The sequence below is a fragment of the Abramis brama genome (genome assembly GCF_963993115.1).
Source record: "Abramis brama genome assembly, chromosome: 7".
Lineage (NCBI taxonomy): Eukaryota > Metazoa > Chordata > Actinopteri > Cypriniformes > Leuciscidae > Abramis > Abramis brama.
In genome coordinates, this window is record NC_139969.1 from 4,865,937 (window position 1) to 4,890,306 (window position 24,370).

At 35.6% G+C, this 24,370-nt stretch overlaps 4 protein-coding genes and 2 long non-coding RNA genes across 6 annotated transcripts; 5 read left to right on the forward strand and 1 right to left on the reverse strand.

Annotated features, from left to right (window-relative positions):
* The first annotated feature begins 4,803 nt into the window (after positions 1-4,803).
* Positions 4,804-9,142, forward strand: LOC311085987. The gene is made up of 3 exons (XR_014606985.1): positions 4,804-4,854; positions 7,744-7,928; positions 9,004-9,142. It is a non-coding gene; the product is annotated as an uncharacterized lncRNA (long non-coding RNA).
* On the reverse strand, positions 6,149-10,747 carry crygn1 (crystallin, gamma N1). Its single transcript, XM_084118604.1, has 4 exons — positions 10,584-10,747; positions 8,985-9,233; positions 7,751-7,896; positions 6,149-6,426 (listed from the first exon to the last, which is right to left on the reverse strand). The coding sequence occupies exons 1-4, from the start codon at positions 10,602-10,604 to the stop codon at positions 6,291-6,293; spliced, it is 552 nt and encodes a 183-aa protein (XP_083974730.1). The 5' UTR covers positions 10,605-10,747; the 3' UTR covers positions 6,149-6,290.
* A 429-nt stretch (positions 10,748-11,176) lies between these two features.
* Positions 11,177-12,794, forward strand: ly97.3 (lymphocyte antigen 97, tandem duplicate 3). The gene is made up of 4 exons (XM_084118605.1): positions 11,177-11,427; positions 11,722-11,774; positions 12,069-12,191; positions 12,292-12,794. Exons 1-4 carry the CDS (start codon positions 11,369-11,371, stop codon positions 12,399-12,401), a joined length of 345 nt encoding a protein of 114 aa, XP_083974731.1. The 5' UTR covers positions 11,177-11,368; the 3' UTR covers positions 12,402-12,794.
* A 2,688-nt stretch (positions 12,795-15,482) lies between these two features.
* LOC311085986 (alpha-elapitoxin-Na1a-like) lies at positions 15,483-17,439 on the forward strand. The gene is made up of 4 exons (XM_084118606.1): positions 15,483-15,523; positions 16,078-16,145; positions 16,524-16,643; positions 17,181-17,439. Exons 2-4 carry the CDS (start codon positions 16,097-16,099, stop codon positions 17,294-17,296), a joined length of 285 nt encoding a protein of 94 aa, XP_083974732.1. The 5' UTR covers positions 15,483-15,523; positions 16,078-16,096; the 3' UTR covers positions 17,297-17,439.
* LOC311085988 lies at positions 16,638-17,038 on the forward strand. The gene is made up of 2 exons (XR_014606986.1): positions 16,638-16,733; positions 16,895-17,038. It is a non-coding gene; the product is annotated as an uncharacterized lncRNA (long non-coding RNA).
* Positions 17,440-20,310: 2,871 nt separating the features above from the next.
* LOC311087262 (uncharacterized protein) lies at positions 20,311-21,823 on the forward strand. The gene is made up of 4 exons (XM_084120564.1): positions 20,311-20,407; positions 21,170-21,222; positions 21,410-21,529; positions 21,644-21,823. Exons 2-4 carry the CDS (start codon positions 21,171-21,173, stop codon positions 21,742-21,744), a joined length of 273 nt encoding a protein of 90 aa, XP_083976690.1. The 5' UTR covers positions 20,311-20,407; position 21,170; the 3' UTR covers positions 21,745-21,823.
* The last annotated feature ends 2,547 nt before the right edge of the window (positions 21,824-24,370 follow it).

The following is a 24,370-nucleotide window of genomic DNA, read 5'->3' on the forward strand; positions in this document are numbered from 1 at the left end:
CTGTATTGTGAAAAGCGCTATACAAATATACTTGACTTGACTTTAATTGAGTGTGAGCAGCGCAGCAAAAATAGACTCAGCGCCGAAACCCTCCGCTTCACTGCTGCTCATGCGACGCTCCTGCTCGCGGTGTGAATGCACTCACTGAACATGCACGCTGAAAAACACGCGCTGCTTACGCACCGCTCGCGGTCTGAAACGGCCGTAATTCACAAGGTTTCCTACATGTGCGTTCTGTGTGCATGTGTGATGCTGATGTTGCGCGATGTTATTCATGCGGCGCCCTAGTGCATTTGAATCGGCATATGTCAGACTGAAAATCACGTGAAAATCAGCTTGTCACTAGCCGATCAATCAGTTCATCTCTAAAAGATTAGCATTAAAAGTATAATGTTCAGATAGGCTATGCAACAAATTATTATAATGTTATTTCATAACAATACTCATATTAGCAAATATTTATTTTTTAACGTTTTTTAAAAAACTTTTTTTCCGCTTTTTTTTCAACTTGCTGCGGCCCCCCTGGCGCCCCCTGGCGGCCCCCACTTTGAAAACCCCTGCATTAGCTAGCATTTTCACATCTCTAAAGTAATCTTGTCTTACCAGGAAATCTTTGATGAGGTCCTCCACTGCTTCTCCCATGTAAAGGATGAGACATTTAAAGGCACACTGTGGAGAATTTGTGTTTTTGTCAAACAGCGACCCCTAGAGTCGCTGTGGAATACTTGCACTGTCGTAAATACTCCTCCACCCCCCCACCCTCCACCCTGTACACCGGTACCTGCGTAGGGCATGGAACAGGCACACATAGACTCCGAAGACATGATTATTGCAATTTATCATAATAGTTTGCAAATTGTGCTTGTTTATTTACAACCTCTACGTTAGGCTTATTTATGTCCTGATATTTATGTGAGATATTGAAAACTGTTCTCATGATAATCGCAGGAATCAACGTCAACAGCGTCGTTTGATATCCCTCAGGACTACGTGATAAATACACCTCACAACACCTGAGTTCAGCTGGCAAACTAGTTCGTGAGGCAAGCTAGGCAATAAAACATAACGCAAAAAACACGCAAGAGAAACGAGTGTTTGTTAGCAAGTCTGTTAACAGCTCTGATAATCGAAAGCTAGCTAGACATATGTGGAAATTATTGGACTGGTCTAATTATCAGCAATGGATGAATGAACAGCATGTAAAAAAATGACATACTACAAGCAAGCGCAACAACATACAACATAGAATGCAAACAAGTTTACAAATAAGAGATTTATTTACTGGCCACTTCATGCGTTTTCTCAGATCAGATAGCTATCAGATTTATCAAAACGATTCTATTTACACCTGGTCACATAAATGTGTTTTTGCGAAACGGATTTAAATCCGATCTTCAATTCTCGCGCTATATGCAGATTTAATGGAGTGCACGTCACCGAAAGCAACAGATATGAGCTGCATTTTATTGATCATCAGCTAAAATTTGAAAATCAAAGACCGCAATAAGAGAGAGCAGTAACAGCCCTGGTAAGATCATTTCATTTCTTTACTTTTAATGATGATGATGATTGTGTGTTAAGCATCTGCGACTTACTTTCACTTTGATTTGCGATAGTTTGCACGTTGTCTTGATGAATTGATGCTCAGCTTCATCTGCGGTGATGCGTGTTCCAGCGCGTCGTCATATCTGTCTATAACATATAGCCTATAACACGCTCTCACACGTTTATTTTTTGTTATTTATTTTTTAGCATTTTTGGGAGGAGTACAATTTGCATATGTGGTTTCAACAACCAGATGCACACTTGTCCAGTTTCGTCTGGAATGCATCTCAGATCTCCTCCTGAAGTGGTTTGAGCGATCGGATTCAAATCCGTCTTGAATGCGTTTCGGAGGGCATTTACACCTGGTCTTTTCACGAGAAAACGCATGAAGTAGCCAGGTCTAAACACAACAGCCCCCATGACAAAAACATACGCACGAAAGCCGAAAACAAATGCTGGTTGGCATCTCACATCCATAGACAGCATATAAACGCTCACGTCCGAATTTGAGGAAGTGGTGGGGGAAGTGACGTATGCCGTAAAGCAGTCGAATTTTGTAGTTCTTTTTGTGCTCTGGTTACTACCCGAACCCCGAAGTTACATAGTGCCAGTAAAAGCGATACAGACCCCGTCAGGCTCTGGCAGACGCGTCATTCAACCTATTGTAAGTCGATGTACCATCACAAGGGTCTTGGAAATATATTATGAAGGTTGAAAAGTTACACGGTGTGGCTTTAAGAAATAAACCGATGGTGCAAAGTAAGATTATATTTGCAGTGAATTTAGAGAATCAGTATGGTGGTGCTTGAGACTCTATTTGTCATTTTGTGTTTCTGTGAAAAAATACTAACAATAATGAGGCTAATAGGATACGCTACGGGGGAAATAGGTTGCTAATACAATGCTAAATAAGATATATGTAGCCTACAATAACAATTTTAGGGAAAGAAATAACATTACGAAGAAATCAGAAATCAAGAAGTCTAGAAATCAATTTCAATAGTAACGTTACATTGGGTTTAATTCGTGTTTTAATGAGATCTATATATCATTTTCACGCGAATAAGTGCATATATCCGCAAAACTTTCGTGTACCGTAATGGTCTGGTGGTTAGAACTTTTGCTAAGCGAGTTAGATGTTAAAGGTTCTAATTCGCTCTCATATAGGGTTTTTTTTCTTCTTTTTTTCTCATTAAAACCGAATGACGTGACGCCTAAATTTTCTGTCCGATTGCATTTTTTCAGGCAAAAATGGGTTTAAATGCATAAAAAGATACTGTATATTTGTACTACCTCTCCCATGTATGTACTCACTTTAACTTTTAAAAAATCTTTACTTATTTGTTTGTTTTTTTGTTACAGTGAGGAAAATAAGTATTTGAACACCCTGCTATTTTGCAAGTTCTCCCACTTAGAAATCATGGAGGGGTCTGAAATTGTCATCGTAGGTGCATGTCCACTGTGAGAGACATAATCGGAAAAAAAAAATCCAGAAATCACAATGTATGATTTTTGAACTATTTATTTGTATGATACAGCTGCAAATAAGTATTTGAACACCTGAGAAAATCAATGTTAATATTTGGTACAGTAGCCTTTGTTTGCAATTACAGAGGTCAAGCGTTTCCTGTAGTTTTTCACCAGGTTTGCACACACTGCAGGAGGGATTTTGGCCCACTCCTCCACACAGATCTTCTCTAGATCAGTCAGGTTTCTGGGCTGTCGCTGAGAAACACGGAGTTTGAGCTCCCTCCAAAGATTCTCTATTGGGTTTAGGTCTGGAGACTGGCTAGGCCACGCCAGAACCTTGATATGCTTCTTACAGAGCCACTCCTTGGTTATCCTGGCTGTGTGCTTCGGGTCATTATCATGTTGGAAGACCCAGCCTCGACCCATCTTCAATGCTCTAACTGAGGGAAGGAGGTTGTTCCCCAAAATCTCGCAATACATGGCCCTGGTCATCCTCTCCTTAATACAGTGCAGTCGCCCTGTCCCATGTGCAGAAAAACACCCCCAAAGCATGATGCTACCACCCTCATGCTTCACAGTAGGGATGGTGTTCTTGGGATGGTACTCATCATTCTTCTTCCTCCAAACACGTTTAGTGGAATTATGACCAAAAAGTTCTATTTTGGTCTCATCTGACCACATGACTTTCTCCCATGACTCCTCTGGATCATCCAAATGGTCATTGGCAAACTTAAGACGGGCCTTGACATGTGCTGGTTTAAGCAGGGGAACCTTCCGTGCCATGCATGATTTCAAACCATGACGTCTTAGTGTATTACCAACAGTAACCTTGGAAACGGTGGTCCCAGCTCTTTTCAGGTCATTGACCAGCTCCTCCCGTGTAGTTCTGGGCTGATTTCTCACCTTTCTTAGGATCATTGAGACCCCACGAGGTGAGATCTTGCATGGAGCCCCAGTCCGAGGGAGATTGACAGTCATGTTTAGCTTCTTCCATTTTCTAATGATTGCTCCAACAGTGGACCTTTTTTCACCAAGCTGCTTGGCAATTTCCCCGTAGCCCTTTCCAGCCTTGTGGAGGTGTACAATTTTGTCTCTAGTGTCTTTGGACAGCTCTTTGGTCTTGGCCATGTTAGTAGTTGGATTCTTACTGATTGTATGGGGTGGACAGGTGTCTTTATGCAGCTAACGACCTCAAACAAGTGCATCTAATTTAGGATAATAAATGGAGTGGAGGTGGACATTTTAAAGGCAGACTAACAGCTCTTTGAGGGTCAGAATTCTAGCTGATAGACAGGTGTTCAAATACTTATTTGCAGCTGTATCATACAAATAAATAGTTAAAAAATCATATATTGTGATTTCTGGATTTTTTTTTTTAGATTATGTCTCTCACAGTGGACATGCACCTACGATGACAATTTCAGACCCCTCCATGATTTCCAAGTGGGAGAACTTGCAAAATAGCAGGGTGTTCAAATACTTATTTTCCTCACTGTATTTAAAGTGTCAAAACATCATGTGGTGCGACCGTCCGGCCATAACTTCTGTTTTGAAAACGTCTTTGAAATTACTCTGAATTTATTGAAATTTATTTTCTGCACTATTTGGCATGATTTCCAAAATGTTTTGTAATCCTTTAAAAAAATTCAAAGCATTTGTATTTATATTTCCATCATAATATACAAACAAACTTTGTCTGATGATGTCCATTTTATGAAATATCATGTGGTGCGACCATCAAGGAACTACCATTTTGGGACTTTTATGTTGAAAACTATTCAAACACAAGAAGTTACATCATAAACCAATTTACCAAGGAGCCATGGAAGCAGCAAGCAGGTTTGTAATTCTCTCAAATTGGAAAAAAAATAAACCTCTGTAATGGTTGGTATGTAGTTGCCACATTTGGATGTCATGTGGTATGACCTCAAATAAAAAAAAAATTATTTGATGGAACATAAAACTTGAAGAATAATATTATTTGGTATTATTTATATTTATTGTTAAAAATATTTTATGTTTTGTTATGTAACTCTTAATAAAATTTGATTGTTATATTGTGATTTTTCATTTCAGTTCCATTAAATTCAAGCAGTATATATACGTTTTTAAAAGAAGCCATTTTCGGCTTCAGTTTCGGTTTTCGGCCAAGAGCATCCTAAATTTTCGGTTTCGGTTTCGGCCCAGAATTTTCATTTCGGTGCATCACTAATATTAAACCTACATTTCAAATAAATATTTTAGCAAAACTTATGTTTTAGTCAAAATTACTGCACTCCCATCAACACACAACCATCAAATGTAAGTTATACACGTCTCAAGTCCACACGCATCTGTCGAAGTATCTGACAGGGCAAACCACGATAAACTATATCCTTGGTTATTTGAAGCACTTTCTCTGCTCCTGTCAGTTTTGTGGTCTATGTCTGACTCAAATAATCCTATCTTCTCCAGTCATAAAAGCTGCTGCTAGTTTAGATTTGACAGATGAAGTCACACCTTGATTGGACTCCTCAATTGTGATACGACATTTTTTTTAGTTGTACGGATGTCGCCATCTTTGATACCTTACTCACCGTCGCTATAATTATAGGTAATGGTCACAAATAGAATAGGCCTTCGCTTACTTGTTCATCCAGAAATGAAAATGTGAAAATGTCTGCATGTGTTGCAATGCACATGTTTCTGCTGGGGAATCTATGCTGATTTTGACTAAGGATAAAATTTTGTATTATTATAGATATTTCAAAATCAACATTTACTTGCATACTATGTAAGCCTATACATACTTAAATCAAGATACTTTCACTTGAGAAACTAATCATTTAAAATATCAAGTTTCTGAAAATTGTTTGTGTAAAAAAATGATTTAATCAAAGAGAAATCTCACTCAAGACTTTCTGCCATTTTGCTTATCAAGTTTATGTATCTTGAATTGAGAATGTTTAGATATTTGTACGGGAAAACAAGACAAAAACACTTTTTTTTGCAGTGTATTTATTACAGAATGCCACTGAATGTTTGGAATTCTGAAAAAAAAAAAAATATGAGAACAACTCTTTCACAATTATTTCTTTCTCTATTTTTAGCTTATTGCCTCAGTACAAATACAAAATAAAACATACAAGAATATTTGTGATGATTGCATATTCTTTTAAAATAACCGATTCATCATTGAGGATAAAAAGCACATAGCTATGTGATTCATTAATACACACAAAAAAAGGCAAAATTCTGATAATTTGATCTATGTTTTTATAGAGAGCTTTAAAAGTTTAGAAATAGTTGACCACTTTGCGGATAGACTGGATGTTGGGATTCTCAGCTTGCCACTCCATAAATGAGCAGTAGCTTCCTCTTTCCACAATGTACATGCGGCCACGATAGTTTGGCTCTTCGTACATGACCCAACTAAACCAGTAGAGAGAAAGAAAGAAGGACATTTTATTTGGGATATTCATGTATGATTTATGAGCTCTGCTGTGTGAATGACATTAAATCAGACACTGTTGCATTTGTGCATCTTTTAAATTGCACATTTAGTTGACATTTTTTACAAATGCTAAACTTGATGCAAATAATGTGGCAATAGGGATTCACATCGATTAATAATGTATTGAGCTTCTGCTCTATGTAGTTTTGATTAAAACATATTTAATTGCTTTAAACAACGTATAGTTTTGCAACAGTGAGGGTTAAACAGAATGATTTCATTCTGCACTTCAAAAACTGGTTTTCTTACTCAGAAATTTTGTCTTGTTTTCCAGTACAAATATATAAGCATTCTTAAAAGAAGAGACATTTTCTTTAAAAGCAAAATGACATAAGATAAGAAAAAATAATCTTGTTTTCCCTTGGAATTAAGTTTTTTTTTCTGAACTCATTGGTAGAAAACAATCCTTGTTTTAAGCATAAACTCACTTAATTTTAATAAATGTTTTCAGAAAATAAGACTTAATATCTTGTGTCTTGAATTAAGAATGTTTAGATGTTTGTTTGTACTGCAAAACTAGACAAAAATACTATGTAAGAATTTTTTTTCCCCCAGTGCAAGCATTTTTCAACTCTTTCCCCGCCAGTGTTTTTTTGTAAGTTGCCAGCCAGCACCAACATTTTTGATAATTTTCACAAAATTTTCATGGCCCCCAGAACATTTTGTTGTATGAATATCTAAACAATCATGCAATATATCAGAAGAAAGAACAGAGCCTGCTTAAAATAAAAAAATAAAAAACATTTTGTTCTAGCTTCATGCATTATTTTTTTAGTTTAAATAATAATAATAATTTTGAACAAAAAGATGAGAAATTCACGTTTTTGTACGTCTGGATCTGGTTCAGAACGATGATGATCAAAACACCGATGAAGAAGATCGAGTCCATCAACACCCACAAACCTTCACAGTCCTATAGCTCGTCCTGAGTCAACATTTCATTCGGTAACGTTAGGTAGTTTTGATTTATAGCCTATGTTGTTTATCGATCGCATTATTTTACATGTGCAAAAGCAATGCTTCTATCGCTGTTTCTGCTTCTTCTCCGCCTGTGTTTTGATCCAGAGACTCTTTGAGTATATGCGTAATAGCGCCCCATACTGTGTAACAGTGAAAACATGGATACGTGGAAAATTCCGTCAATGGCGGGGAAAGAGTTAACTATTAAAGCGTTTGGGACATTGGAATAATAGTGTACACTTTCACTCATTGATTCACATTGTTTGGCCCTGCAGGACTTACGCGCCGTCTCCGTAGACTTTAACGGAGTTGAGGCAGTTCTGGCTGATTCCAGTGCTCTGGAGGAAGGGACAGTCGTCACACAGTTCAATACACTGACCAGTGAAGTTCGGCTCCTGGAAAAGCTCCATCCTGTATTGCTCCCCGTGCTGACACACACAGAGAAGCACATTGTAGCAAGGTGAGTGACACATTACAAAAATATCATACAGTCAAGGGATAGTTCGCCCAAAAATGAAAATTCTGTCATCATTTACTGTATGAGTTTCTTTCTTTTGAAAACAACAGATGATATTTTGAAGAATGTGGGTAACCAAATAATTGATGGATCCCATCGACATTTGGGAAAATACTGTGGAAGTCAACGGGGTCCATCAACTTTTTGGTTACCGACATTTGTCAAAATATCTTCTTTTGTGTTCAGCAGAAGAAAGCAATTAATTCAAGTTTTGAACAACTTCAGGGTGAGTTAATGAATTTTCATTTTTGGGTGAACTATCCCTTTAAGTCTTGTTTTTCTAAAAAGAAAAATCAAAATTAAGAACAAATATCTGCTAATGGGATCACAAAAAAGAAACTTAATTCAAAGGGAAAACAAGTTTATTTTTCTTTCTCCACTGGTAGATATTTTTCTTGTTTTAGGCAAAAATGTACAGAATTTTGATACATTTTTCAGAAAACAAGACTTGGGTCATTTTGCTTTCAAGTAAATATATCTTGATTTAAGAATGTATAGATATTTATACTGGAAAACAAAACAAAAATTACTGAGGAACAATGTCATTTTTTGCTGTGACTTGACCTTCAGTGCTACCATTCATTTTAAAAGAGATAAATTATCTCATGATTTGATTGGAATGTCAAAAATTAAGACATTCTTACATAAACAATTATAATGAAACAAATCAAATGCAGTACCAATTTTTAGTCTGGACTCCACTTGATTTAAATAATTGAATGATGCAATGTGAATCAATAACATCAATGATCAATAACACTTTACTTAAAGCCTTTATGTATAATGTATTGCAAATGTATTAATAATGTACATTATAATGCATTATATCTTTTCATAAATAATTGTAATCAAAGTTAAAATGCATTATAGTTTTTGCAGATTCCTTTTTATGTCTGGAATTGGTTGTTTGTCGTGTTCTCACGCATTAAAGGTTTTAAAACGAATAGATGAGCATTATGTGGTTACAACAGTAACTTTTCATAGTGTTTTCACGCTCACCATTTTGATTGGCTTGCAGGAGCCCATGTGATCATTGTGAGCATTCCAGCGTTGGAATTCTGGATACTCTCCTTTCTCCAGGATGTACTGCTGTCCCTTGAAATCGGGATGGTCGAAACACACCCAAGCCCCGGTCTCCACGCGGATGGAGTTCACCCTGTTCATGAAACCAAGGTCCTGGAAGTTATCACAGTCTCCAAACACCTCCAGCTTCCTGCCAGTGAAGCACTTGCCCTCGTAGAACACTATCTGCGAGAAGATGGAGGCGTGTCAGGTGCTTTCGGGACTATTGCTGAGGGTTTTCTTTCAATTGCAATCACTGGTGGTGTAACAGACTCTGTGAAACTGAAGCTACATCTGAGCATCACACTGGTAACACTTTCCATCTTCTGAAGTTTCCCAGGCATTAAACACCAGGCAAATGGAAGTTAGAACAGCTTGTTTGGTCAAATGCATTAATTATCTTTTGGTTTTACTTACTTCTTGGAATAATTCTTAGTTTAAAAATCAATTACTTTGGAAGATGAAACCTGTCAGAGATATTACCAACTTTTGACCATGTTTGAAGAAGTAGACTGTCTGAATCTTAATTAGATCCCAGTTTAGTTTAGTTTAGTTGAGAAACTTGGTCCAAAAAAGTGGAAATGCTAAACACAAAGTACAGAAATACAGAGAGTTGGATGTACACACATGCACATGCACGCGCACACACACACGGATGCACACCGAACACACACACACACACACACACACACACGCACACACACACCAGAAGCTGCTCAATAACATCATGCACAGGAGTTTTTATGCTTTGCAAACATTAACATCTGGTTGCACTGTTGTCACAAATTTAGCTTTTTAAAATGTTAAAATATATGTTTTTTAAATAAAACAAACAAAAAAGTTATCTAGCTTGCTAACACAGATACATTTGTGTTTAAATCAAAATAATTTTTAGATTTAGGGAAGCATAAGCTAAAATGAGCTGAAAATCATACTTTATATGATGTGTAATAACAGCTCAATTGGATGATTAATGAATTTGACATTATAATTGACAGCTAATAGTGCCATTTAAACCTAATAAATTATATGATGCAAGTTTTTCTGTACAAAAGACTTAATGTTGTGGAAGAACATAGAAGGCTATATTCTTTCTGACACATACAAATTGCTAAAAAATAAAATGCACTTGTTTTATATTGGGGTCAGTGAAAATATTTAATTTTAAATTAAAAATATTAAGTTCAAATCTATTAGAACTACTGTTGAGTCCTGTGCATTGAAATGTATAATGTAAATATATGCATTAATTTGAGAGCAAATGTGTGCATGAGAATTTGGTACAATGGCAGTAAAATATATGATCAGCCTCCAATACATACTCATAAATATAAGTTTACATGCAGAACTAGTTGTGCAACATTTAATGTCTCTAGATGGTATACAGGTATGTTCATGTTTATATGTTGTTCATGTATATGCAAAATTGTATAAAAGAATGCATATATGTATTACATATAAATGTTGCTTTGGTTGGTCAGCAGGTTATAGTCAATCATTCCCTGAAACTCCTCCAGATATGACTCCAGTACTCACCTTCCCTGAATACTGTGACATCTTTCCCTGCCTGGATCCTGGACACCGATCCACTGGAGTGAGAGAGAGCAACCGGAGGGAAAGATCCGGACTGTCTGATATATGTGTCCTATACGCTGCGAGGTTTTATCGCGAGGTTTTGCCCACAAAAGCAGCACAATGAAGAGCTTAGCAGTTTTTGCATCATGGACAGATTCTCTTACACTGGGCTCTGCTGATATTGGTGTTCAGGAGGGCGAGAAACACAACGGCACAATCTATTGTGTTAAAGCTCCGATTTACAGTCACTTGTTTGGGTGTGTGAACGACTGAAGCTGGCAGACAGTCAAAACAACACAACACAACACACACACACTCACAGATCAGAGCTGCAAGAACATAAACATCAAGAGAAGAACTAGACTAGAAGATATGCACTGTCATTATATCTATCCATCCATCGATCTATCTATCCATCTATCTATTCATCTCTATCTATCTATCTATCTATCTATCTATCTATCTATCTATCTATCTATCTATCTATCTATCTATCTATCTATCTATCTATCTATCTGACCCCAGCTATAAAGCTACAGCACAGGAAGGAAGTTGCAGACATCTCTTTCAAACACACAGTTACACCCATAAAGTTGAGAAATACTGTTCAATTTTCTTGTACTAAGACCATATTTGATATTGATATAGTTGTGTTGCATGCAGTATGACCAGGCTTGGTCTGTTTGCACAAAGAACGAGAGAGAGGAGGGCGGTGATAAGAAACTGTAGGATAAAGGTGAGGTTTCATGTATAGACATACAGACAGAAAGCGGATCAGTTTTACTCAGTCCACTGCAGCACAAAGGTGAGTTACGCAGTTTTATTCATTGAAATTATTTTTTTTAAAGTACATTAAAACATACTTCAGGGATGCATCATAAAACATAAGATAAAACTTTACTGATCTACTCTTGGCAATATGGCCTTTGACCAGATACTCCCTCAGACTATTTACAGTAATGGTTTATTTTAGTATGTTTAAGATGCTTGGGTTTGGTTTGAATTGGTTGGTTGCTGTGTAGTGAGTTATAATACTTAGAGTTCTTGTTTTTTTACCAATAATAAATGAGTCGCTTCTCTTCTTCGGTTTGTTTCACAGAACGATGAAGTTCCTCATATTGGCTGTTGTTCTCATGCTGGTCGTAACAGGCGGTGAGTGTGATGATTGATTTCCCGTCATAAAACGGACTTCATAGATGCAATGAAACTCTCCTTTGTGTGCTGAAAAATACATGAGAATATTCATACAGGAAAAGAAATAAGAAAAGTCAGTTAACACCTGTATTAACTACACTACGTGGTGTGTGGGCGGGTTTTGTTTGTGACATTTCTGAAAATGTCCACAGGAGAATAGCAAAAACATGTCCAAACTACAAGCACAAAGGGTTAAAAAAAATGCACAAAAATGGAAGTGTGATTTAAAATATTGTCCCGTGTGTGTTTAAGGCACGGCCCTGGACTGCCATCTCTGCACCCCAGCTAAAGCAGGAGGGTCCTGTGAGGTCACCGCTGTAACCTGCCCACTGGAGAAAAACGCATGTGCCGCCGCCAAGTTTCGCAGAAGTCCATGTGAGTGTTGATATCCATTCAGACAATAAAACAAATGGGCTGTTTATAGGCAATGCACTATTATTAATGTGATTAAAAAATCTGGTTTTGTTTGAAACAGATGGTCATTTCCAAAAGTGCATGTCAATGTCAGACTGTGAGATGCAGAAACAGAACGCCTACATCAACATCAAGTGCTGCCAGAAGGACTTCTGCAACACCTTTGACTGATCTGAGCCGTATGTGAGCCGGATTCATAAAACAGCTTGCAATAAAATAGATTGCACATGATGACTATGCTTCTGATTTGTGACTTAAAAAAATAAAATAAAGCAATATTTCCTCACTGAATTTTTAGTTCCTCAAACAGTCTGTCTCAAAGTGGCAATTGGTCATTAAAAAAAAAATATATATTTTTTTTTTGGTGATGCGATTAACTTGCTTTTTAATACAGATATCATAAGAATATATCATTCTCATTCACACAAAAATTGTTTATCAAATCAGTTTGCTTTGTTTTTTTAAAAGATCATTTTAAATCTGCTTTTCAAATTATGAAAATGTAAACGTTTAAAAAAATAGTTTGGAAAAATGGTCTAACATTAAAATAAAAGCATGCTAGCATTTTTGTTGATGTGATTTACTTGCACAATATCATACAAATACATTCTCATTCTCACACAATATATAATATAGCAATATACAATAGAAGATTACTGCAGTTAACCTTTCCATGTTAAAACATTAAGATGAGCGAATCACATAGTGAAATGTTGCAATATTATTAGTACATGTCATCTATAATATTTTTCAAACACAGATTTCAAGGACAGCCTAACAGCTGTGAGGTATGAAGCTTGTTTCCACCACAAAATAAAACTATTTAAAAGACAATTGCGACTTTTTATCTCACAATTCTGACTTTGTTTCTATCACGCTATTCTGAGAACAAAAGTCAGAATTGTGAGATAAAAAGTCACAATTATCTTTTAAATTGTTTTATTCTTTGCTGGAAACAAGCTTCCATAGTGAATGTCAATATCAGAAGTAAAAAATGTGACAGTTTTACATTTCCACGATGTCAAAATCAGATGTTTGTTACCGACTCATGCATTTAATAGCAAATGCCTTTTTGTCTTGTTTTTCAGTAAAAATATCTAAACATTCTTGAATTAAATTAATTAGCTTGAAGAGCAAAATGAAAGTCTTGTTTTCTGAAAAATATAAAAAAATAAGTTTGTGCTTAAACCAAGAAAAGTATCTGTCAGTGGCGTAAGAAAAATAAACTTAATTCAAAGAGAAAACCATATAATATTTGTAACACTTTACAATAAAACATCATTAGTTAACATGACCTAAGAATGAGCAATACTTCTAAAGCATTTATTAACCTTAGTTCATTTTAACATTTACCAATTCATTATTAAAATCAAAAGTTGTATTTGTTAACTTTAGTTCATGCACTGTGAACTAACATGAACAAAAAAGGAACAGCTGGAATAACATTTTTATTAACTACCATTAACAAAGATTAATAAATACTGTTACAAATGTATTGCTCATTTTTAGTTCATGTTAGTTAATGCATTTTTTTCTTACCACAGGGACAGGTCATTTGTTTTTTGTTTTTGTATACTTTTTTTAAAAAAGATCTGTAATGAAAAAGACTAAAATACTAAGATTTTCAATTCAATTAGCATTCATAGTACAATCTCAATAACCAGCAAATAAAATAAGTTGAAAATGGCAACTGTTGTTTGACTGCCATATCAATGAGCTTTACATCACAGGTTTTATGTTACATAATAAGAGCATTAATCACTGATAGATCAAAGATGATGAACTTTCATTTAATATCATTAGCTAGTTAAAGAAGCCAAGAGCAGAGCTAAATCCAACAGACATTAAAACCTTGTGCACACATGTACCTTGGACCCAAAATAAACAGTAACTCACACTTTCCGGAACATTTCAAATCCAGTAAACGCTTACAGAACAGATTCAGACACTAAACAATCATCAAAAGTCTAAGAATATTGCTAAAGGCTCATGAATTAAATTACCAAACCTCTCAAAAAGATATAATATATCTCTTAGTCCTAAATCTGATATTTCTCCCCTCAGGCTCTTGTGTCCCGCAGCTTTATTGAACTTTCCTGCCACGTCCTCATAGGATTTGAGAAGAAAACATTTGTCATTTGTCCAACACACAGTGATGGGAAGGTATCCGTCATGTTCTCATGAGACTCATTGGCAGACATGCTGTTTAATCGACCTTTCTGACCTTTCCTGAACCATTGAAGGGGAGCTGATGCTGACCATCATTCACTAATTCATTATATAGTAAAAGATGGAAGATTAAAGAAAAGGGCCACTAATTTAACATAAATCCCCATCAGGGTGCAAGAACATTTTCACTGTTAAAAACATTTGATCAATAATCATGACAAAATAATTTAACCAATTTTAATAATTTTTTTAAGCTATAAAAGACTCAACTATAGACAATATATTTTTTTAAACGTTTGAAATTACTAGAGCCAGTTTGATTATACCTAATTTAAGGCAGCAACTGAACTTAAGTTAAGTTGAATTATGGGATTTATTTATTTTATAAATCTAATCTAATGATTTTAATCTAATCTAATTTAATGAAGTGTTATTGTACATTTGATAATTCAATTTCGGCCAAATACTGTTAGACCTACCCGAAAATATTAAAGCCGTGTTTATTTAATTTGTTTCATCTTTGTTCTGTTGTATTTATTTAGTCAGGACTAACAGATTCATGATTAATCATCGATTTATTATTGTCTAATGTCTAAATGTCTAATTCGTAAAATTATAACTTTGGTACATTGGACAGGCAATAATATAAAATAATAATAATAATAATAATAATAAAAAGGCCAGCCCACAGAGAATCACGATGCTCCCGATGGCCATTCTGGGCCTGCACCACCATAGCTGTGTTTGATACCCAAATGCAGATAATATTTAAAAAATATTTGTAATTAATATGCCACGTATAAAACAAGTGAAGCGTGTTTTATTGTAGTAGAACGGGACAGAACAGGATCTTGCACAAGAACATTGCACAATCAGTACCGAAGGTCTGAAGCTAATGCATGAGTAAACAATGATCAAACACACAGTTGAGCAAATGTTGTTGAGCCTTGAGTGTCTGTGGCCTCATTTTAACAAAATGAACAAGTTCCAAATTCTTTGGGAATTTCTTAATTACTGAAAATGATTCACTCCTGAGTGCATGACAAGTATGCTATATAAGAGATACGAGATACACACAAGTGCTTATGAACTTACAAAACTCTCAATACTACATTGCTTATAGGAGCTAAGTTTTCACAAAACAATACACATTAGATATTTGCACTACTTTAGCCTCAGAGATTAGTTCTAGGCTAAACTGCACAGATTTAATGTCTAAATTTCACCTTCGGTATACAATTTAACACTTCTAAGCTCTAAAATCTAAGCTTAATCGCTTAGTAAAGTAACACCACAAATCTCTTCAACCTGACACATGAATTGAGGAATAATTCATGTCAAATCATTCAAGTGCAAAAGATAAGGTTAGGGCTTTGTTCAAATCTCTAACACTATAGTAACAGAGATGCTTGACATGCAAGAACAGAGTACAGTTCATTTTCCTTTAACGGCATGCTGTTTGCGTTTGCTGTAAGCATCATTGAACACCCAGACAGCAACATAGTGTCGGCCCAGATCCGGCCCACATCTGGTATACGTGGATTTCTGGGCCGACACTATGTTGCTGTCTGGGCCAGCTGATCAGCCAAAAATGAAATTCCACCACAGATATACTCTTAACTCAGATACTGATGAGTGTTGTAGGCTACTTATTAATTATAATTATTATTATTTTCTCAGCTCTAATCAACAGAATAATGAAGACTTTGCTGGTGGTTCTTGTTCTTGCTCTGGTGTTGAACTATGGTGAGTTAAAGCTGCTGAATTTTAATAACAACATAAAAAAATGTAAACGTACCCTATTGTCTCGGTATGTTACTGAGTATGTTAATGTATGTTAATGTGATTTATAAGTGCACACTACTTCAAAAAATGAATAGAAAAATAATATTTTTTCCATTGATGTCACATGACTGCTGTTTCTGGCTCCAAATGAAGCTAGTTAGAACGGTTTCTGACAGATCATAAACAATGGTCCTAATCTAATGAATCTGACTGTGCAAACATGTTGTGACTGAAAAATCCCCATACTAAAATTCTGCAATACTATTACTATTTCTTACTGAGAGGTTGTAAAAAAGTTTTACATCAGTGCTGATTTATGTGTGCTATAATCCATGGCAGGATCTGCACTGAAATGCCACCACTGCGTTCCTCAGTCTGGAACACACTGCACGCCATCTCAAGAGACCTGTGGCATTGGAAAAGATGCCTGTATAGCGGCCAGATTCAACTTCCCTCCCTGTGAGTTTAACTTTTCAACTTTCTGTCAGTTTCACACTAAGAAATGCATATAAATGTCCTGAAAAAAAAAGTTACATTATTTATATATAGGTGTGTCACATGTTTGGACACACCTCCTCATTTTTTATAATTTAATACATTATATATATATATATAGCCTATATATATATATATATATATATATATATATATATATATATATATATATTTATATATATATAAATATGAGATAAACAAATAAAAATTAGGAGGTGTGTTCAAACATTTGACATGAACCAGGATTATTATAATTAACTAAAACCTTAAAAAACGGTTTTGTTACTTGAAATTGTCACGAGTGGATTGCAGCAAGCACAAACGGAGTAACAAACAAACAAACAAACAAACAAACAAACGGTCTTTATTTATAATCCGTAACACCCAGGAGAAGCTTAGGAGAGATTCTTTGCATTTCATTATACGCAGATAAATGTTCACTTTGTGATTAGATCAAGACATGATGTTCATAAACTGCTTTTATTTTTGTGTGTTATCTAGTCATGGGCTTTCGGAGATGCAGCAGTAAGACTGAGTGTGCTCTTCTCCAGATTAACACTGCCATGAAGATTAAATGCTGCCAGTCGGACCTCTGCAACAACGTGGTCATCTTGTAGACGGCGTTCTGTCAACTCAGAGCATAAAACTGCTAATAAACCATTCATGTTTACAATACAGTTCAAGAGGCTTCACCAGCTCCCTGATTTATAGGGTTTCTTTTCCTCACGGAACAATACAAATAAATATTTTACACACATTGTCAGAATGTCCTCTGCTTTTTGATTCATGCAGACAGTGATACTGTTTGTTCATTTTTTTCAGGCTTTTATTCACATATTATCATTCATCAACTCACATATCAGTTGTGGTAAACTGAAGCTCAAGCTTCTGTTTCTGTTTCTGTCTGAGCTTCTGGAAAACGTTTGTTCTGCACGTCAAGCAGGTTCGGTTGAGCTTCTGTTTATATTTGCTGATCAATGTTTATATGTGAATTAAAGCCTAAATTAAATATGTTCATCATATAAAGAGATTGAGTCTCTTCAGATTAGTTTTATGATCTCTTTATGAACTTTTTGAAGCATCAAAGTGGTAGTTGCGTAGCTGTCAATGGAGGGACAGAAATCTCTCAGATTTCATCAAAAAGATCTTAATTTGTGTTCTGAAGAGTAATTACATTCTTATGGGTTTGGAATGACATGAGGGTGAGTAATTAATGACAGAATTTTCCTTTTTGGGTGAATATCCCTTAAACAGTAGATCCATGTAAACCTGCAGCTTACAGTCCAGACCACTTGGTGTCACTCTCACCTCAAACCTAGTTTTTTTTTTTTTTTTTTTACAATCGCTACATCACATTTCTCAATACTTAAGTCACTTTTTCAAAACTCTTCCCAACAGCAGTTTATGTGGGCTAAACTATGGAATATTTATCATTGCTTTGGCACAAAATGCATTCAATGACAAAATCTTTCAAATTACATGAATTATTTTCTCACTTAGACACAGACACCACCAAAACTATGTACCTACAGGCCAATTTGCACATGATTACATATACTCTTTTCAAAACATAAAGCTTCAGTCCATAGTTTTCCCTCTTTGTCGCCAACTCTGTTCGAAATCTGCAATTGCAGTGATTCGCGGAATTATTACGTGGGTTGTGCCTCGGCACAGCACAGCGCGGATGAATCCAGTGTTTTGAGGAGAATGTGCGGCTGTCAGTCACAGTTGTGGATCCTGTCATTCGGAATCACAGATTCTACTTTTTTGGAAGTATGACCAACATAAGAATTTTCACCGGAAAATGTCGTCTGAACAACATCCACTGTTCTGACAAACTAATCTAACGATCGCTTATCATATCACGTCAAAACATGCAAATTATACTTTGTTCTCAAATTGTTGATGTTAACAACATCAGCATTGCGTGACTACATTTAATGCCCCAATATTTATCCTTGTTTTCGCATGGGCCCGGTGGGTGGTTGTCATTTGAACCTTTCTGGATCCGCCATCAAATTGATAAGTTTATATCAAGTGTTGTGAGAAAAGTCTATAAATCTCCACCTCCAACATCCTCACACGCAATATAGCCTGCTATCCGAGACTCCTGCTTTATGTGTACAGATGTGACGTAATGGAACTGGTGGATTTTCCACGGAAATCCACCAGTACAACTGGAATTAAAAACATTATTACAAGTCTACCTTTTTGAATCGAGCTAAGGCAAGCGGATAGTTTTGAACACTGGCTGGTTATGTTCCTGCTCAAAAATGTGTTTTGGATAATTTTTAACCCAAAAAAGTTACGGACTGCAGCTATATGTTCAAAACCATAATACAAAAATGAATAAGACAGCAATTTGCTACAGTGAACAGTCCAACCACACACACACACACACACACACACACACACACGGCTGCCAAAGGAAGAGCGGCTGTGTCCTCACTGCACAGAGAATCAAGTGGAAACAGAGCTGCACTTTCTGACATCCAGCCCTAATTATACACACATTAGGGACACTTTCTATCCCCATTTCACAACCCACCAGAAAGACCTCCATCAGAAAAAGAAATATGAACAAACTCCCACACCAGCTAGAAGAAAGCCCAGCAAGCTCAAACCTGGCTCAAAGCTGAGTTCCTGTCACGACAAAAGAGCCTCCAGTGGGACAGAGCTACCAACACACTCACTATATGCCTAGAGACACTGTTATAAATATCAGAATATTAAACATTTTTATTGCTATGTTTATTTTCATTTTTCTTCATTATTATTATTTTATTATTAATTATTTATTTATTTTTATTGTATAGTGTTTTTAATGCTTTGGCAATGTAAATATTTTTTTTCACCATGCCAATAAAGCTTTTTGAATCTTGAATCTTAAATCTTGAAAGGACTCAAAGGACATGTTTGGGTGTCCATTTAAATCCCACCAATGCAAAAGAAATAAAAGGTAAGAAAACTGAAAAAGGTTAAAGGGTCGAGATCTGGTTGAGTTGCGTTAGTAGTGTGTTGAAACTCGCTCTTATGGTAAGCGGTGTGACATTTCCCAAACACACTGAAAACGCTTAACCAATCACAACACACTGGTCCAGTCAGCCAATCAGAGCACATTGCGCTTTTCAGAAGGAGGGGCTTCATAGAGACAGGAACTAAACTGAGCGTTACTGACAGACTGGGAAGAGAGAAGCTGCAATAGTGTAAAATATGTGAATAATAATTTTTTTTCTTCTTTACATTCAAGCATGAAAGCCTATATAGGTAGATCCCAAAAACTCCAACCCTAATAATCAAGATGTTCAGAGTAATAGGCAGGTGAGTTTGATCAGGCTTTGAGCTAAAGACTGCAGATTTGAGGAACCATGATCTACATGCAAACATTTGATCAAACGTTCCAGTAAATGTTGCTTAACCACATTTAATATGATAAGGGAAAAACAATGTATCTGTTGTTGCACAACTGGAAAATACCAGATCAGAACAAAACAAAAGTTACACAAGCACACTGACCATGCAATAAACCAATAAAAGTGTCACGTATCATCTGAAACTTAGCCCAGAGCACACAATGATCAAATTGTGTTACTAGTTTCTTTGGCCTGAATCCAACAAGGAATTTCCAATTCCTGACAAAGATTCCAGGAACTTTACAGGCATCATCACAGTATATAAGGGACACACAACACAGGTGTGTATGAATTCAGCTCTGCTTCACAGTCAAGGTAAGTTTATAGCATTGTGCAACTTTGTTATATATATACTGTATATAAGACTGTAATAAGTTAAATTCAGTGCATATTAATTGTACTTTAAATGGAAGAATTGTATGAAATAATGAAAATAGATATTGGACCTTGACAAGCATAACTGTGTTTTAATAACTCTTTGACAGTCCTTTTGTTCTCTGATTAGTCTAGAATAAGAAATTAATAGATAATTTAACAATAATTTTGAGAAAAACGTTATTTTTTCACTCTAAAATCTAAATAACTGCATTTTGCATTGTAACATATTTTCATGAAAACAAATATATTAAATATAATTCTCCTCAAGGTCTCAGTATTATAACGCAATAAACTGCAGTAGTTATGAGAATTATACTTTAAAATCAACTAAATAAATCCCACAATTAAATACAACAAATGTTACCATGCTATGCAAATGGTTTAAAATATGCATGTTATTGAATAAATTAATATATTTTTCCAATTATATAATAATAATACAATTAATAATAATTATATAATAATGACAAGTTTTAAAATTCATATTTGTGGTCTAAGAACTGATATATATAGGGACATATTTAAACATCGTAAACTACATAATTTTATTTCTCATTAAAATATGAGGGTGTATTAAATGTTTCATAACTGTTGTCAAAGAATGAGCATGGCTGATACTTTAACACTGTTCTAATAACAAATATGATTGATTAGTAAATGGATTGTTTTTTTTATTATGATTATGACTTTATTCAACAGAATGATGAAGGTTCTGCTGCTGGCTCTTGTTCTCGCCCTGGTGTTGGCGAATGGTGGGTTTGCATGTTTAAAGCCAGAAGTCTTAGCACAGCCGTAACTATGTCCTTTTTCTAAGTATTCTGATTGTGCAAACCAATAATCTTCATGCATTCATATTAAAAGCTAAATGTTTTCATCTTAATGCAGTAGTTAGTGTCATACGTTTTGCAATAGTTCATAATCGCTTGAACTGTGTTGTAGTCTCTGCCCTGAAATGTAACAACTGTGTCCCCCGGAATGGAGGAAGATGTGTGACCACTCAGGAGACATGTGGCTATAAACAAGACGCCTGTGTATCTGCCAGATTCACCACGTATCCCTGTGAGTCTCTATCTTAAATTGTCATGTGTGGAACGGATTTTGCACACAAATATAGAAAGTTTAGAAAGACTTATGGACACTCATTTACTTTTAAATTCTTTTACATTCCTCTAGTTTCCTACTTCCGGAGATGCATTGGCATGGGAGACTGCATGATTCTTCAATCCAGCCCCTATATTACAGCCAGTTGCTGTCAGAGAGACCTGTGCAATTAAACACAGCAATATTCATAAGCAATATTCATACCACAGCCAAACATGATTGTTGCATGAATAAAATGTTGCATTAAAGACATGATTTTGTAAGACCATCATCCTTCCTGTGTCTCCAAGTTTTTTGTCAATTTTTCACATGACAGATGCTAAATTAATAAATCATTCATAAATGACCATTTACTATACAGTAGGTCATTCTGGTGTTGCATGTAAAATGAAAATGAGAATACTGTGTACAATATAGAGCATAACTAAAACTACTGTGGTACATATTAATACAAAGTTATTTAGAGTGTAAAATAAAAGGGTTCTTTAGATTATAAAATGTTCTTTACACAAAGAAAAAAAAATAAGAACTGTTTACTGAAAGGTTCTTTAGGGAGACAAAAAATGGTTCTTCTATGGCATCTCTGAAAAAAAAAAAAAAGCCTTCTGGAACCATTATTTTTACAGGTGTGTTCACACTTGCAAGGTTTGGATTAAAACAAACTCAGCGATTGCTCTTTTGGTGCGGTTCATTTGAGTAAGTGTGCCATCTGAACCCAAGCGTGTAAACCAGACGAGTGGATTGAAACCCCTGAAAAGTTGGGCCTCGGTGCACTTCCAAACGAACTTTGGTTCAGTTAAACATGCCTACAACACGAACCAAAGACATCTAGACGAACCAAAAACAGGACGTGATGTCAAAAGATGCACCTGTAAAAAGGACAGAATGGTCTAGAAATCGCTGTGTCTGAAAAATAGTGTATGGTACTATATTTGATTTGAAACTTATATCACGACACGAAAATATGTTCAATAAAGTATATATGAATGTGTGCAGTATGAATGAAATTCGGACGTAGCATCTCGCCGGAAGTAGTATGTCATCCAGCTCTTGCTTCCAGTTTTATAAATACTATCAGTGTTGGGAACTTTCAAAAGTAATGCATTACAATATTGGGTTACTCCCAAAAAAGTAACTAATTGCGTTACTTAGTTACTTTTTATGAAAAGTAATGCGTTACATTTTTCTTTTTCTCACCTGGGCTGGGCTTGCTTGTTTGTTTTTTAATAACAACAACAAAAAATCTATTTTTGGCAAATGTTAAGGCCCTTTCACACCAAAAGTGAAATGAATAAGCCTCAGGCTGAAGGAAATGCATGTTTACGCCTGCACAGTAGAAGACGCCGCTCAAACAAACCTTTCAGCCATTCTGGATTAAAGAACAATAGGATACAGGAGAAGGAAGTTCAACACTCTTATTTCTAAATCTAATCTAAAGTTATTTTGGGTTTTTATACATTTTTAATTTATGATTGAATTCGTTCATTGAAGGTCAGCAGAAAAGACATTGGTTAATAAAGTGAGATTAAATAAAGTATATTTGTGTAATTTAATATAGTTAATTATAAAAGTTTTACGTAAAATTCTGAGATTGCATTTAACTGTTTTTATTCATTTTGAGGAATTACTGAATGTTTCCGTGCAAGTGAGATAAATGCATGTTCACATTTAGTCTAGATAGAATAATAACCATCATGTTTACACAGCGTACACACTTATTTCTCTCAACATGTGGACAGGAGAGCTGTCAGTCAATAAATGTGAAAAAGTAACTAGCGTTACTTATTTGAAAAGGTAGCCTAATTTGGATATTTTGTTGTAGATTGAAAAGTAATGCGTAACACCGAATACTATGAATTCGGACATAGCCTATACTACTCAGCTCACATACTGTTTTTCACATATCATATGATGGTTAGTGGAAATATAGATAGATGTCATTGCAGCAGATGAGCAAATGGTAAAACAGGTAAGCAATTTAGAATTTGAACCGAGGTCGTGTTGAGCATAAATGGGCGTGCCAGATGAAGCCTATTCGAGGCTTGTCGTAGAAATGACGTGACCAATGTCAAACGAAGCCTCGCTTTCTGTCCAATCACGTGCGACGTAATGTTCGAACCCCCAGATCTTACTTTACGAGTTTTCATTCAGACTTATTCAATTATATTTTTAAATATCCAGTCATACAAGTAATTGGAAGAATAAAAATTATTTCAGGAACATAAAATATTTGACATATGCAATTCATATGTGTACATTATTATTATATTACATCATATTGATATCCATATTGACATTACACGCCACAGTTTAATCCCATTAAACTTTACAGGGTAAATTAATATATCACAGAGAGAAATTCAACACGCGCGCGCGCACACACACAGTCCACATAACATGAAACTATCTATGGAATGTGTGGTGGCTGCTTCGTCCGACGATACTTCTTTCACAGGGTTTTGGCTGCTTTGTTTTTTGCTACAGCAGATGGCGCTGTTTTCCACACTCTCGAAGCTTTGAATCCTTTCTCGTAACAATCGGGGAGCCTCAGAGCTTCATGGGGCTTCATTTGCCCATCACTAGTTACAGTATTGCAGGTGGTGGTAGAGATCGAGAAAGAGAAGAGAAGACTCCTTCACATATATTTTATAAGCTCTTCACAACTCAGCTCAGCTGGTAAAAATACCATCATACGTACATACATTAAATGTGCGCTTTTAGCACACAGCATTGTTTTGGATGTTTGATAAGCAAAAAAGTAATAAAAACCGTTTTTCCCCCCGTTTTTTGTTGTTGTAT

What these genes read in the sequence shown, in the direction of transcription:
- crygn1 (XM_084118604.1), bottom strand. Translation starts at nt 10,604, where the DNA reads ATGTCACAGTATTCAGGGAAG. An exon ending in TGTCACAGTATTCAGGGAAG is followed by an intron (nt 9,234 to 10,583) that starts GTGAGTACTGGA and finishes ATCTTCTCGCAG; the next exon opens with ATAGTGTTCTACGAGGGCAA. An exon ending in CCTGCAAGCCAATCAAAATG is followed by an intron (nt 7,897 to 8,984) that starts GTGAGCGTGAAA and finishes TGTGTGTGTCAG; the next exon opens with CACGGGGAGCAATACAGGAT.
- ly97.3 (XM_084118605.1), top strand. Translation starts at nt 11,369, where the DNA reads ATGTATAGACATACAGACAGAAAGCGGATCAGTTTTACTCAGTCCACT. An exon ending in CATGCTGGTCGTAACAGGCG is followed by an intron (nt 11,775 to 12,068) that starts GTGAGTGTGATG and finishes TGTGTGTTTAAG; the next exon opens with GCACGGCCCTGGACTGCCAT. An exon ending in CAAGTTTCGCAGAAGTCCAT is followed by an intron (nt 12,192 to 12,291) that starts GTGAGTGTTGAT and finishes TGTTTGAAACAG; the next exon opens with ATGGTCATTTCCAAAAGTGC.
- LOC311085986 (XM_084118606.1), top strand. Translation starts at nt 16,097, where the DNA reads ATGAAGACTTTGCTGGTGGTTCTTGTTCTTGCTCTGGTGTTGAACTAT. An exon ending in TGCTCTGGTGTTGAACTATG is followed by an intron (nt 16,146 to 16,523) that starts GTGAGTTAAAGC and finishes AATCCATGGCAG; the next exon opens with GATCTGCACTGAAATGCCAC. An exon ending in CAGATTCAACTTCCCTCCCT is followed by an intron (nt 16,644 to 17,180) that starts GTGAGTTTAACT and finishes TGTGTTATCTAG; the next exon opens with TCATGGGCTTTCGGAGATGC.
- LOC311087262 (XM_084120564.1), top strand. Translation starts at nt 21,171, where the DNA reads ATGATGAAGGTTCTGCTGCTGGCTCTTGTTCTCGCCCTGGTGTTGGCG. An exon ending in CGCCCTGGTGTTGGCGAATG is followed by an intron (nt 21,223 to 21,409) that starts GTGGGTTTGCAT and finishes ACTGTGTTGTAG; the next exon opens with TCTCTGCCCTGAAATGTAAC. An exon ending in CAGATTCACCACGTATCCCT is followed by an intron (nt 21,530 to 21,643) that starts GTGAGTCTCTAT and finishes ACATTCCTCTAG; the next exon opens with TTTCCTACTTCCGGAGATGC.